Genomic DNA, 15,412 nt, shown 5'->3' with positions numbered 1-15,412 from the left:
AAAGATGTACAATACTGCACTGCCTAGAGACAGTTTCCAGTGGCCGAACACAGGTTGAGGGAAGGGATTGGACTGCTTCTCTTATTAAAGTCTAAATAATTTCCAAAAATACCTGCAGGAATCATAAAACTCAATTCTATTGTATTTTCCAAATGCACAAATAGAGACACAAACAGTTCCAGCCGACCTGTAATGACTCCTACTTCATCGTGATACATACCTCTAAAATCTTCCAATTTCAACTCAGCAAATAATAGACAATAAAAAAAACCACCATACACTACTACTCTATTCAACATAATAAAATTCTATGACTTTCTACTATCCAAACAAACGTGATGTTCTCTTAAGAATTTAAACACTGTTGACCCTCTCCTGCAACAGCTACAGCGGTCAGCTTACCATCAATCCCCAGAGCTCCCTCCTTCTTGTTCTCCGGGCACGGTTCAAACTTGCTGATGATTTCCAAGCACTGTTCTTTAGTCACATTTGTCATCTGTAGAAGTAGCAAAAACGAGGTGTTAACTAGTAGTCACAGCTTTTCCTAGCTCTTTTCTCTGTATACAGTTCATCAACTGGCCAACTTATCCATAGTGGCACTACGGATTTCCAGTTACCCCCGGAGATTCTCACTCCCGCCAGTCAGTGTCAGGTCAGATAAGAACTAGACTGCTTTGTGAAAAGTTTCTGTCCTATTGGCAGCTGCCTGATCACATCCAATAAAACAGAGGTCTACTTTGTAGGTCGAATCTGATTAGCATTGTTAGCCACACAGAGCGCTCAAACTGAACACGCTTTGTCACATACCAATGGGATTTCTTCTTTTGTAGAATTAATGATTGATTTGCCTTATCAAAATTTGCATTACCAAAATAGTTTCACTTTAAAAGAAAAAAAGAAAACAGCTCATATGTTTATGCAGTGGGCAGAAAAATCAGTTTTAACTAGCAGGGTGAAAGGAAATCAGGACATACTGCTCTCAGAAAGCTGAAAAAATCTGCTAAATTCAAGGTCTCTTTGCATGCTCAATTGAAAAAAAGGGTACAAAGGGAAAAATGTTTGTAAATGCTAACATTTACAAAAAAAGGCAATTTATGATAGCTATATTTTTATCTGTACTTAAAAGTTGAATTATAAACATATTGGAAGATAAGCAGTATAATTTAATATTCCTGCTATTTCTTGATTTGTCATCAAATTATTATCCCTGCTATTACTTAATGTTCCTGTCCTAAGTGATGAAGCAGATCTATTCCATTGGCTGCTTTACACAACACATGAAAATGGTCACCAGAGCCAAGTGTCCATGTTGATGGTTTTGGCAACATGAAATCTTTGCTTGGGGGGTGGAATCAAACTACAACATGTTTACTACAAGATCAATGCCTTTTCTGGGAGTAATTTAAAATCTAACAAACAAATGTGAAAGAGGAGGAAAAAACAAAACAAAATAAAACTCAACCAACCCTTTATTTGTCCACACATTATAGGCTTGCCAGGTTCAAAAGAAAAAGTTCTGAAACAACAGATTTTTCTGGCACAGCTTCAAACATACAGAATGAACACTTGTTTTCCCTGCAAGTACTGTATAAGAAAGGGCAGAGCTAGACAAGGGAGAGAAACCCTAGAGGCATGTGCTGTCCGTGTCAGCGATTATCTGAGCTGATTTGTGTCCTCTGGCTAGTGCTCATTTTCCTCTCACCATGGGGAGGATCGATTGGCCAATGAAACAGAAATACACCCCTCTATCTAAAATCATAACTGCCAGAGAGATGTGGGTTTATCATCCGTTCATTTCTTAGATTACAGATACCACATGCGTTGCCACTTTCTGGCCCTCCAAGTTACCATCTTTGAGAAAAAAAAACTTGTTCTGACCAAGGGCTATTTGGGATAGGAGTAAGTGTGTTGGACTTCCAGGCAGCTTGGTTTACAAAGATTCACACTCCTATAATGATCAGTGCAATGAAGAGAGTCTTTAAGACTCACTCCAGCCATGCAATGTTAAAGCACTAAGAGAGAACCTAATTTGCACTACTACATATCCTCAAAACACTTCCCCAGACATAAATAATCCACTCAGCAGCTCCAGGGAACATAATCTACTACTCTGCAAACTGAGAAAGGGTGACAACGTAGTTCAGTGTCTCATCGCGGACTGTGCCCTAAGATAAAAGCAGAGCCAAAAGCAACATCTTTGCACTGGGACGTTTAACATTGGAGAAAGATATTGATGGGACTGTCCTAAAAGAATACAAGATAAATAAAGTAACTGTAGACATTACAGTTCTGGACACAATCAAAGAGCCTACAAGAAGAAAGAAGTAGTGAGGGCAAGAAGATTCAGGAAACAGTCTTCCCAGCCTACAAGGTGAAAACCAAGAGGCATCTAACTGGCTATTTTTAACATTCACACCCTCCAGAGCGAAGCTGCTAAAATCAGAGTAACTGCTCACTGTTCACATACATGTTCCCAGCCTTTTAGAAAGGCAAGGCACGCCCAGGGCAGACAGACAGGCACGTAGACTGGAGTGCTTTTCCTGGGTCAGGCCTACCTTCTGCTCATTCTCCAGAAAGCGCCTCAGATCGTCTGCATCCAAGTAGTCCTTGTGGTTGCTGTAGGTGAGCATCAGCAAGTACAAATCGCGTCGTGTTGACATCATCTTGTAGAAGGTGCAGAACTCATCAAAGCCCAGCATGCCTTGGTTGTCGTCTGTGTCGGCCTCCTGCATCACACAGCAATACAGCAATGAGATACCCGACTGCCCAGCTGCAGCCTGAGCAAACTTTAAATAAACAAACCCCTGCACAAGGGTAAGCAACACTGAAATTAAATGCAGGTTGTTGCTGCCTGACATGGCTACTCACTGCAGGGTCTGATAGAACAGACCGATTTACAGACTGATGTTTGTCATACAAATGCTTTTCCCTTTGAACTTTTTAAATGTATGAAGTAGTGCATGAGCCAAGAAACCACTTTTACGGCCTTTCTTGTTCCACGGGGCACCCAGAAGGGCTTCTTCTATCTGTAACAATGAAGTAAGACAGGGTACCCTGGGACACAGAAGAGAGCATGCACATATCTGGCAGATTTACCCATTCATATTTTCTTAGGATCATTAGAACTCATTCATTCTAAAATGAATTTTATATCCAGGATTTGGGAGGATCTCTGTTAAATCCATGGCTGTAAACTAATAATCTGCAAAATTTCCTAAAAGCGTGAAAAAATGAATGGGAAATTCTGCCAGGGGACAAGTATGAAAATGAAAGATGCAACTTTCCCAAGCAGGATACCCAGTACTTGCATATTTGCTGAAAATGCTTTGCCAGCATTCCTGTGTGCTTTCAGTAAATGAGCTGTCAGCATATTGCTTTGCTCAGCCTCACCGGAGACAAGTTAAAACACATTTCAGGCCAGAAAATTAGAAGTATATTAAGGCATCTTCTTACTGACCAAATCTTTGTATTTTTCACTGAATTTCCTTCATGTACTGCCACACAAGGGCAGGCGGATCAGCTGAGGAAAAGGCTGCCGATAAGCTCTCACAACCATGGACAGCAACGCTGAGCAGCCCTCACAGCGCAGTTCCGCCCTGGTTTGCTAACAGCATTTCACAGTTATTTGCCCAAGCACAAAGTACTTCTACAGCCCTGCAATTTATTCTAATGGACCCAGAGAGATTTTAAAACCTTATGCAGCCTCCTCGTTCCCAAAGCACACCCCGCACCTGCCCCCCTCTTTCACCTCGACAGACCTCACGATTTTTTCTCCTCTCCAGTCTCCCACTTCAGCAGTTTCAGAGCCTACAAGGCTGAAGCTGCCATTGCTATGGAGGATGTGGCTGGAAGAATAAGGAATCGTGGAGCTCCTTTAGAAAAGAGCCCCAGGTGAAAATATGAAAGCACTCATGAGCAAGAATTAGCTACTAAAATCCACTTTTCCCATTGTAATTACGGCAAGATTTTTTTAACCATTTTTATTTTTAACTAGAAAATTAATATTCAAGGTAACTTTTTTTCAGTGCCTATATATAATGTACCCTTTTTTTTAATCTTAAAATACTTGGAGTAGCTATTTCATTAACAGAAAAATTTGATTGTTCATTTCAAGGCTGCTTAATATTCTGTTTCTAAACTATCCAGTAGCAATTATGTCTTCAGCTGAGACCAGTTGAGTTCAATTATGTACTGCACGGAGACAAAGCAAATCCATTCTTCCTTGCTAATATGTTTTCCGAAGCACTTGATATGAATAATAGTTATCATTGATTACAAGCAGTAAAGCCAGAACACAGCATACAATGAGTGAATGTTTTTTCGCAGAAAAGTTTTACCTGCTTTCTTCTATTTGACTAATAGAAAAATTGGTCAAAATTTAGCAAACCTAATGGCTCCTACTGGAAAGAGAGTTGCTATAATCTACTGATTTTAATGAGTTTTTAATTTACTTTCTTCACTGAGCTACATCCGTAAGTGTAATATCTGATGGTATGAAAGAAAAAAAAAAAAGGAATAAAAAGTAACAGGCAAAAAACCCTTGTTTTTCTCAGGCAGCACATGCACAATTCTCAATGGCTTTTGAGCCTGGAACGTGTCCCAGATCTAATTACTTAAATTCCCGTGATCACTAGACTAGCATGACTTTGTAGTAAACACGAAGCAGTGCTCCAACAGTTGCCATTCCATCTGTGAGACTTCAGGCACCTACACGTACATTATGTTTCTTAAGATACGTACACACTGTCCATACATTGCATCAGAAAAACTGAAATAGCTGCAGTGTCATCATGTCCCATACTCTTTCGCAGGGTACAACCCACACCCTGGAGGTAACAAAGTTGGGCGTGGAAACAACCAGGAGCTAACACATCAGCAAGCACTGCTGCAGAGATCACAATCATTCATCCCAATTGCAAGTAAAAGTGAAGACGTAAACTTTACAGAAACCTTTAATCAGTCTTAGATCAATTGCAAACTGCAGAGGACCTGTACAACCACAATAAATGTTTAAAATAAAAGACAGCTCAGTCTTCAGGCACTTGCGGAGAACAGAATTACCTTTGCTGTGCCACAGCTCTTTGTGTGACCTTAGGCAATTCACTTACTTCTGCTTCAACTTTGTGAACGGGGATTATAACATCTCTCTACCATCCAAATAACTAAACCGCAATTATGTATTCAGCAATGTACAATGCCTTAAATAGATTTAGACTGTGACTTCGAAAAAACAACAAAACAACAAGAAACCCAGATGCCATTGGCAGATATGATTTGATTCCTTTCAGTTCTACTGAAATCCCAGTATTTAGTTCTCTCTAAAGCAATCTCTCACAGCATGTCCAATACTTTTTTTTTTTTTTTTTTTTAATAGAGAGCTGCTGGAAAACTGTGCTAAGATGTTCCTGACTCAGACACAAAATCATCGCAGTTCACTAAGAGCTATTGATTCAACTTCTGCTTGGGTCCTTCACGCACCAGACTTTTTGAATTCAAAAGCACACAGAACTTCACAGTTCAGTTGCACAACAAACTGTGTCAAGGCCAGCAGAAAACCAAATGTCAAACAAACAGGTTTTAGCAGTGGAAAAAAACATGACGGACATGGAAGACTGCATACATGGAGTTTCATTAGTACCAGTTACTAGAGGATACTGGATACTTTACTAGAGGGAATGTAATCAGAGGAAGCTACGTGACTGAATTTCAGATCAACAAATGCAGCAAAAAGCAACATTTGCACTGTCTTTATGTTATATAACACTACAAAGTACCTGGTATAATGCTTTTTTCTATGAATAACAATTTATGACGTGTTTCTGGAACTTTGTTCAATTTACCAAATGCATGATATAGCATCTCTCAGTAGAGTGGAAACGAACCAGCTGCTGAGGTATTTACAAGCTCTCCTATTAAGGCTTCATGTTAAATCTTCAGGAGCTTAAGCACCGTTCTCTTAGAAAAAAATATCTTTTAATTTCTTACCTTAAACATTTGCTTGACTTTTTGTCGGGGTAGGTTCACATTCAGTTTGTGCATCAGCTGGAGCACTTCGTTAATACTCAGACTGCCATCCCCATTTTTATCTGCTTCATCAAATGTCTGCTTCAACCACATTGAACAGGAGTTAAGGACCATAATGGAATATCAAGGCACGTTACAGAACATTATGTATATAGGAATTTTTTCATGTAAATGAGGCTAGGGATATAAGAAAATTCAAGGTAACACACAAACTAATTCCACTTGTGTTATATCTGTAGCAGTTTCCAGATTTGTTGTGCTCATTCAACACATGCTATTCACCCACACTAAGAAGAACGTTGCACACAACTTTGGTTTCTGAGCAAATTGAAACATTGCATTGTATTTTGTCTTGTACAACCGAATAAAAGGGACAACCTTCCACAGGGAGCAAAAGATGAAGGAATATACCCGTACATATTCCAGTCCATTCTTGCCCTGTCACCTTTCTCAGTCCACTCTCTTTCCCAGACCACTCCTCTTCAAGCACTTCAGTCTCTGGAAACAGGGACTGCAACAGAAACCACTTGGAAGCTTTGAGTGTAGAGCTTGTTTTTAGTAAAACAAATACTTAAATGAATCATTATGCTGCTGATTGTTCCTCACCACTGGGAGATACTCTTTCAAGCAGTATAAAAAGGATATTGGTCTCTGGTCCTCTGGCGTTTTGCGAGGCTGTCTTCATCACTGATTCCTGCCATCAGATATTTTAGACCTGTGATCCAAGTGCGTGCTTCCTCTCCACTGGAAGACACCAGGTCAAGAGATTCCATATGATCTCCATAGTAGATGCTGAAGCAGCAGTTCGGATCAAAACTGCCATCAGCATAGCGTTGAAAGATCTCTGATTGCTTCCCCTCACAAACCTCCTGAATAGAGTCGATGGAAACTAGAATGACAAAAGCATGTAGCTCATTAGTGACTGTAGGAGAATATCCACGGAGGCTGGCTTACAGTGAGACTGTCCTAGAAATAAATCCCTTTTTTTTTTGTCTTGATGCAAGTTATCTCTTTTAATCACACTACTGAATCACACTGGTGCTTAGCCACAAACATAACAAATGAGCCTACCTTCCAATTTGAACAAAAAGAAAAATCATCTATAACAAAATTAGCCTAGGTAAGATTCAGATTTTACTTGAGCCTGAGAAAACTGAGACATGAAACAATCTGCAATTAATACAACAGGATAATATTTCTTGCTTCCATTTTCTTGTAGATTTCCTTCAGAATGGGCCACAGTCAAAGTCCACCGTGCTGTGAATACCATCCCTGCTCTAATTCGTGCTAAGGGCAGAGAGGATCAGGCATGCCCAGTCCAGGCAAGGTGGTTTTATCTGACAGGCACTTTCCTTTCTCCCTAGGTACAAGGACAAAACAGATGAGAATTCAGTTCCACGCATTCCTCTAAGATCAAAATTTTTACACCTCTTTGAGAGGTCAAACAGAGCATAAAAAAGACTGCAGTTGGTCAGAACAGTGATTCATCTTATCAGTAAATTCCAGTTCTTCTACTTTTTGGTTTAATGTAGAGATGTGCAGATGATAAACATTCACAGCCTGTGTATCTAATAATTGCACGAACAATTTATTTCTCTTGTAATGTTCCTGTTCCCAAGCTGAGAGAAGAGAAATTCTAATCATAATAATAATTTTTTTAAAAAAGGACAAATTTTGTTTTGCTTTGTTCCATTGTTCTCTGGAGATTATAAGGAACAGACATCTGTTTGCTATGGTATGGCTACTGTGCAGCTGGACAGAACATTATACACAGACAAATGGCTAGAGCTTAAAAGGAAAAACTGACTAGTAGAACAAAGATTGCATTATTGAATGTCTCTATGCCAAAAGTAGGTAACTAGCAGTTGCTAGGGAGAGAACAGTAATAGGCCCTCTCCCCAAACTAATTTTCAGCTGATGTTGCACCCAGACATGCCATCTCCCCTGTACTGCTTCTTTGCCCATGCAGTTTCACACATCTCCTTAAACAGCCTAGTAACTGCAGTCTGAGAGCATTTCTTACTGGGATCACAATGAACCAACACCCACTCACACACAACTTCCAGTACTGTCTCTCATCACCTCTTTCCAAAGTGTACGGCACAAAGAAACCCTAGCTGCACTGCACTGGAAATAAAAATAACGGACAACTTAATGTAAAGAAATAAGTGTGAACAAGCTGTGAACACATGCAGCTTTCTGCTGCTTTTGCACTAGGTCATACTTATGGAATAAGGAAACTAAACCATCAACTGTTAATCATTATGAAATATATTCTTTAAATCCAAGTACACTTCACTTGATCACCTGCACCAAACCTTTCATGCTGGCTTGCTTAAAAGATCTTAGGAGGAATCAGAGGAAAGGCTCCGTGGCTGACACTCACTTTTGGCTTTCTCATTCTTTCGAGACGGTCTCCAGCGAATACATGACTTGTGCTCATCCAGGTAATAGAAGCGGACCAATCCCTTGGAACCGCCACGGAGCTTGATCATTTGGGTGCCAGCTTGCATGGAACTCATACATCTTTCCACTGAAAAGAAAATAAAGCGATATCAGTCAGTCAGATTTTGTTTCCCTTAAAATCACCTTTACAGGAAAGAAAAAAACAACAAGCTGCTCAATTACCAATTCAAGTCAACGGGTAAGCTTTCCTGTACTGTCTGCTGTAAGAGGTTATGTGATGTGATCACAAAATCAAACAGACTCTTGGCATCTGTGAACTACTCTGTAAACGTGAAAGTTTCCATTCTCATATTAATAGGTATGAAGTCCTAGGTCAGAATTGGCACAAGGTACATACCCTTCCATTCCCATTCCAAGTGCTCAATTTGAGCTGCTGCAATATGCAGAAGTCTTGCTGGACACAATTAATAACAGAAGTATAATAACAGAACTACACAGATCATAAATCCCTACAATTTATCCTGACAGAAGGAAAAAAAGCCCCATTTCACATGTATTGTTAGAAAGATGTTCTCACCTCTGTCACTTATTTATGGTTCAGTAGCGTTATTGTCCTTTTGGAGTTTTGGGGAGTTGGTGTACATGTGGGGAGGTGTGGGAGTACTTCAGCATGTGAAAATAAGGAGAAGTTAGAGGGATTGAGTCACTTGAGTATTTTTATACACAGAACAGCTTTGTCAAAAGATGCACGACCAAGGTCCGGTACAGAGACACAGAAAAATCAAAACCCAACCAAACAACAGAAAGCCCCCAACCAACCCAAAACACCCCAGACAACCAGACACTGTCACACAGCAGTGGCATAGTCAAGAGTCAGCTCAAGGCGTTTTCTGTCTACACACAGGACTTTGCATTCCTAAAGCCTTGTGAGCAGGCCTTTTCTCTCCTTTAAACCAACCATCTCAGTATTAGCGCCAGAACTTTCACTCCTCTGCTTGCTCTCACTGACTCAAGACTCACTAAATTTCAGGACTCTCTAATATTCTTTTAATTGGCCAAAAAAATAAAATGAAAGTATCATAATAATCTCACAATATCTTTGAAAAAACACATATCATAGAATCATAGAATCATAGAATATCCTGAGTTGGAAGGGACCCTTAAGGATCATCAAGTCCAACTCTTGACACCGCACAGGTCTACCCAAAAGTTCAGACCATGTGACTAAGTGCACAGTCCAATCTCTTCTTAAATTCAGACAGGCTCGGTGCAGTGACCACTTCCCTGGGGAGCCTGTTCCAGTGTGCAACCACTCTCTCTGTGAAGAACCCCCTCCTGATGTCAAGCCTAAACTTCCCCGTATAATTCTGCCAGCAATGGTTGGGACAGTGTTTTTGCTGCATACCAGTGGGAATGCAAGACTGAGCCCGTCACGAAAATGCACAGCCCCTACAGAAGGAGACGTTAATGAGAGAAAAGATCGTGTAAATCCTGCTGGAATTGAAGTCTTAATTGGAAGTCACCCTGTCAGCTCTCCATCGCTCCTGACCTGGAGTCCCTCAGCCATCTGGATCGAGGAAACGCCGCAGCGCTCTTTCTGCATCTCTGAGCCCCTGCAGAAGTTCCCATTAGTTTCTAAGCTGTCTATGCCTGCAACTCTCTTGTTGAGAAAATATCTGGTGACAAGTGGGACAAGAAGTGCTTCCAACTCAACAGGTGTTCCTGACTGAGGAACACACTGCAGATGGCCTCACCGGGCACGAGTGTTACAGGAAGGCTTTTATTAAAATCCATCTACTGGAACAGGAAAAATAGTATTTCTCTAGCCATTTCCAGCTAGCTGTACTGCTTTTATTAACTTTAGAGAAGAAAGGCTGCTAGGAAACAAAAAGTGACCTTTCTCAGGCAGTTGTGAAGCTTAAGGACATTACAACTACACGCCAGTATATATAAAAATAACCTTACAAGACTTCAGTGGCCTACTGTGGAAGAAGACAACAGGAATACTTCCAAAAGCTCGCTTCAAAGATGGAAGACAAGACAAATATTGCATGAAAAAACAGAGTGAAGAGTTGTACAAATTCTCCAACTAAGACCAGAGGGAAAACCTGTCTTCCTGGGTACAGAGAGAGAAGGAGAAGATGGAAAATTTCAGAAGTCCACACAAGCCAAAGTGTACAACACTGCAGCAACATTTCCAGAGAAATTAAAAGAAAATAATAACAGAAACGTAACTGAGAGGTTCTTGATGACCAAAAAGCACCCTGGCAAAGACTTAAATGCTGTGAAATAACTTGGGACCAGGGCTTTGTCTCAAGTTCTTATTTTCCTCTCCACCAGCTCTATACCAAGTTGTCACTAAACAAGATTTAAGCATAAAATCCTTCCAGATGATAGTGTCTTGAGCAATTAAGCATCAGGCGCTCAGCCTGCATCTTACCAAGATGGCCTATTTTCCATCGAGGAGAAGCAACGATGCTGCCGCCAACCCAGAAAAACTCTTCAGCCAGGCGGGCAACCGAAAACTTGTTTTGAAGCAAGGGACTTTTTGGAGCATCCATTTCTGAGACAAAAGGCAGCTTCAGAAGTGAACACAAGCACCACAGGCCTTAGCAGAGATTAAAGTTCAGTAGTTGCAAATTTTTCAGTGTAATGGTATCGGAATAGTGTTAGGAAAAATCATTTCAGGATAATTTGTGATTTCCAAAATCCAGTGGTATTGTTCAGGCTGTTACAGAGCAGTTTCACAATACATTCAAGCCTCCTAGTTCAGGTACAGACTATTAAAATACCAGCAAAATCCTTTCTTTCGGGGTGACGTGCCCATGTGTCTAGCTTGGAAGATGGGCTCAGTTTCAGTTCAGCATTTTAAAGACAACCCAGGCTGGACTCAGGCCCCTGAGGCAAGCTGGCATGCAGACGAACCCACTTCTGGACAGAAAGGCCTCCTGATGACGTTCTTTTCCTGTGCTACATTACCAGGTGCTGAGCAGCCACCGAGCCACCGAACCTGCTCACAGTTGTTGCCTTCTCCATGCTGCTTCCTCCTGGCAGCAGCGGCTCCGCAGCGGGCTGGATCCCTCTCCGACATCTGATGACTGACGGATTTGCAAGTCCCACTCCTGCTGGTGGCTTTACTTGCTCTTCAGAAACAACCAGCAATATCCATCGCAGTAAATAAGTGCAAAGTTAATAGCACAATCCATTCCCTCCCTGCCCTTCCAAGTCACCCATGCATTGCGCAGTGAATGTATCGAGGTGTTTAAGCTCTTCGGTCTCTCTCCCCAGTTCTGAAACAAAAGAATTATCACCTCCTCTTCTCATCCAGCTCTTTGAAATATCACTGTACAAATCTTCACCTTTTCTCAGAAGGTTATCCTCAATATTTTAATGGGCATGCCTGATAAAAGAAGGAACACTTCTCTCCAGGCAGGAAAAACTAGACGCGCTGGAAACAAAGCAACATGTTTGCTTGAAATCCTAAATCCACCGTATGCACTAATCCTAAAGCCGTGTTCTGCCCTATCCAGTCAAGGGATTTAGGTGACACATGTTACAGCTGTAGAAAAATAAGAAGGTTAAAAAAAATTGCGTTTTTTTTTTTTTCCTTTCCTTAGTTAGCATCATCTTTCCATCTCACAATCTGTGTAGAAATGTCTCTGCAAACTGAGACAACGCCATAGAGGATGCTCTCCTAGGACCCAAGGCAGGCAGCTACCCTGTACAGAACAACTGCTGCTCACAGAAACCAGGAACACAATGCTTGAAAACTGGCAGAGAGAAAAGCAGGTAAGTATTAATTTTTAAAAAGCACTAAGTCACTATCTCATTCCCTTTGAAACGCATCCAATACACTACAGATACAGAAATCTGTCATTTACGTTATCACAACCTCTTAATCTGCATTAAGTACAATATACAATTGCTCTTGCCATCTGTGATCTGTACAAGGAGCCCAACATGCTTCTAGCTCAACGAGCTGAACACAAATTGCCCGTTTAAAACATACTCATTAAGCGCTTCCCACTCCTCCTTTCGCGGTGTGAGAAAGCTGTACTGCAGTTAATTGTGGAGATGCCTGACTCCCAAGTACACGATGTTTATTTCGCTGCCTGTGTCCAGCAATCAGATGTTAGGCTGGCCACAGAGCTTGGCCACAGATTTATCCTGAAGAAAAAACAAAGTGGGTCTGGGCTAAGGATCAGAGGCAGCAATATGCCTGTGTACCCCCCTGTTGCTTTTGGCTTTGTTCCAACACTGGGGAAATAGCCTTCCATTCCTCTAATGTCTCTCTCAAGAGGAGTTTGGTGAGACAACAGCAAGCCCATCACCCTCCTGCCATCGGAGGAGGAGTGCCTTCTGTGCAGCACTGAGCTGCGTGTAAATGTGGGGCTGCAAACTGCTACGCTACAGGCACGAGCCCCTACAGATCCCAGCCCTCTGGGGCAGGAAGCCAGGTCTAGCACGGGCCAGAATGAGACCTGACAAAGGTCAGCTTAACTATCTGCAGATACAACTCAATGCCGATGGTCTCAGTTACAAGGAGACAGAGTTAAGGCAACCTTCTGCGATAAACCAGAAGTACGGTGCTTGTTTAGCTCCTTTTTTTTTTCCCCTTGCAGCCTGATCAGAGAGCTTGCTTGCAGCCTTCCAGGTTACACACACAACAAAATGTCAGCAGCTGGCACTGAAGTTAAAGGCAGATTTGCAATCTGAGGCCTACCAAGAGAAGGTTAATGTAAATCCTTTCAGCTGACACGATCAACTCATCCTTCAGGCCTGCTAAGATGATCACAAACAGAGAAAAATGAAACGTTCTAACAAGCCCTTCTATGTACTGATTGTGGCTGGATATTGGTAACTGCGGGGGAAAGGAACAGGAAATAACAAAGGGTTAAACGTGACTTAATCCCTCTCCCAGCTCCTAAGCTACTGAGCTGAGCACTTAGGATATAAGCCTATTGAAACGGGTTTCTATTCTTGCCTCACTTGACATCCCAAGAAAAGTCTCGCTCACCTGACAAAATGTGCAGATGAAAGACGTTTCCCCGTGGCACTTTTAAAACTTACTATTCTCCAAATGTACCAAAGGGTGTTCATGGCACAAAAAGATTTGAAGACCGACAGTGTTTGAGCCTGCAGGCTGCCCTGTGGCTTAGCTAAAAGGGGAGTTCAGGAGACCTGGAGAACAATGCTGCAGTGACAAAGGCCTCATCAAAGAACTTACTCACGTTAACAGTGGCAGAAGAGCCAGGGTCCACCGCACAGACACAGCACCTTGCCAAAAATATGGTTTGGGAGAGGGAAGCGAGTAAAATGAAGGTCCTCACCAAGCAATGGTTTTATGATTAATGCAATCTACCAGGATGAGTGGATTCACTTCCAACATTCATGGTTTACTGCTGAGGAAAGGGAAACATCTTAAAAAGTATCTAATACATAGGGAAACAGATGTAGTCCTTACAGTAGAAAAGACTAAAAATTGCAGCGGAGGAAAAGTCAATACCTAGTCCAGCCTCTACTCTCCCTAGTGCCTTCTACACATCAGGATTCAAGCATGAGGCACCGAAAGAGAGGCAACATGAGAGGTAAATTCAGCTGAGTGCAGCCAGAAATACATCGGGTACCAGCGTGCAGAGCCAACTCCTCTCCTTTGGCCGGCTACAGAGGCTCGCACAAAAGATACCTCAGGTGCATGTAATAAATTGGTTTTTAATGGTCGGTGGATTGACTGCCGGACCATTGAACATTGCAGCCTGGTGCTGTAACTGCCCAGCAAATCCGCCCGGATTAGGCTTGTCACTTCACAGCTCTGCACTCCGCCTGGCCTTGCACAGGCATGCTTCACACTACAGACCCACTTCACCAGATTACCAACCTGACCTCATCGCCAGGGCTGACTCCAAAGTACTTAGAGACACATTGGCAGCAATTAGTGACACAGATACAGACTCTAATACAGGCATTGCTATTTCCCATCCAGGGAAATCATCCTCCTAATGGCTGCAGAGTAACAAGAAAACGATTGCAAACCCACAGCAGAAGTACTAAAATTAAAGGGGGAAACAACAGCTCCTGATGCCATCTGGTGCAGTGCCATTTATCTGTGTGCTCTCTCCCCACTTCCTTCTCTCCTCACTTTTGTACTTCCTGCAAACACCGGCAAAAAGCCTGGAAAACCTGCAGCAATCACAGAACCGCTGCACCTTGGGTACCTCTGCCTGAGGTCTTCATCTTCATTGTGGTATGCCTGCTCCTGGCACTGAAGCACCACGTTCTGAGATGCTTCAGAAGGCAGATAACAAAAGCAAACATCTGGTTGAGAGGCGCATCACTCAGCACAGCCTACACCAACACCCGAGGTACAGCACAGCTCCGAGCCCAACACACCCCAAGAGGGGGCACAGACACCGGGTGAAGACCGCTCACCTCCCAACACAAGGGATGCAGCGAGTACACGCTGCCAGCGCACAGACAACATCTGTCATCATTTCTATTTTCATCAGGCAACTAAACCCCACATTGGCCGCATTAAGAATTCCCCAAACAATCCCTTTGGGCTGGCGCAGCTGACTTCCAAGGCTGGAAAACCGGGATGGGTGCGGGGTCAGAACCACGCTCCCCGTGGTCGCTCAGAGCAGCAGCAGCCCCACCACGACCCCGAGCGACGCGGGCGGCTGGCTCCTCTCCTCCCCAGGAAGTGCTCCACTGACCTTTGGTGTGGGCACGGGGCCACAGCAGCCGGCCGAGGCCATCTGGGCAGCCCACTAAGCGCAGTAAATCCACCGCCAGGATTAAAGCCGCGCGGCAGCAGGTGGAAGCACGGTTGTTTACTGCCTTCTGCTTCCCACCCTGCGTGCTTCAAAGCGCTGCGTTTCGGCACGGGCTCTGAACAGAGCCGAGCTATGAGGTATTACCTAAATGCTGCGCTGTTCAGGTGTGCGAGGCCATGGATCCCGAGGGGCCAGCCCCGACACAGCTG

At 42.8% G+C, this 15,412-nt stretch overlaps 1 protein-coding gene across 13 annotated transcripts in view; it reads right to left on the bottom strand.

Annotated features, from left to right (window-relative positions):
* Positions 1 to 15,412, bottom strand: part of PLCH2 (phospholipase C eta 2) — an 83,144-nt gene that overhangs the window by 24,584 nt on the left and 43,148 nt on the right. For all 13 annotated transcript variants that reach the window (XM_072026863.1, XM_072026860.1, XM_072026866.1 and 10 more), the window contains 5 exons: positions 8,411 to 8,557; positions 6,670 to 6,913; positions 5,986 to 6,115; positions 2,556 to 2,726; positions 403 to 496 (listed from right to left, as the gene is read on the bottom strand). In XM_072026863.1, the coding sequence (XP_071882964.1) occupies positions 403 to 496; positions 2,556 to 2,726; positions 5,986 to 6,115; positions 6,670 to 6,913; positions 8,411 to 8,557 (786 nt within the window). The remainder of the gene's footprint in view (positions 1 to 402; positions 497 to 2,555; positions 2,727 to 5,985; positions 6,116 to 6,669; positions 6,914 to 8,410; positions 8,558 to 15,412) is intronic.

Source organism: Anas platyrhynchos, chromosome 22, assembly GCF_047663525.1.
Source record: "Anas platyrhynchos isolate ZD024472 breed Pekin duck chromosome 22, IASCAAS_PekinDuck_T2T, whole genome shotgun sequence".
In the NCBI taxonomy this organism is placed as follows: Eukaryota; Metazoa; Chordata; class Aves; order Anseriformes; family Anatidae; genus Anas; species Anas platyrhynchos.
This window is presented reverse-complemented; position numbering and strand designations above follow the sequence as displayed.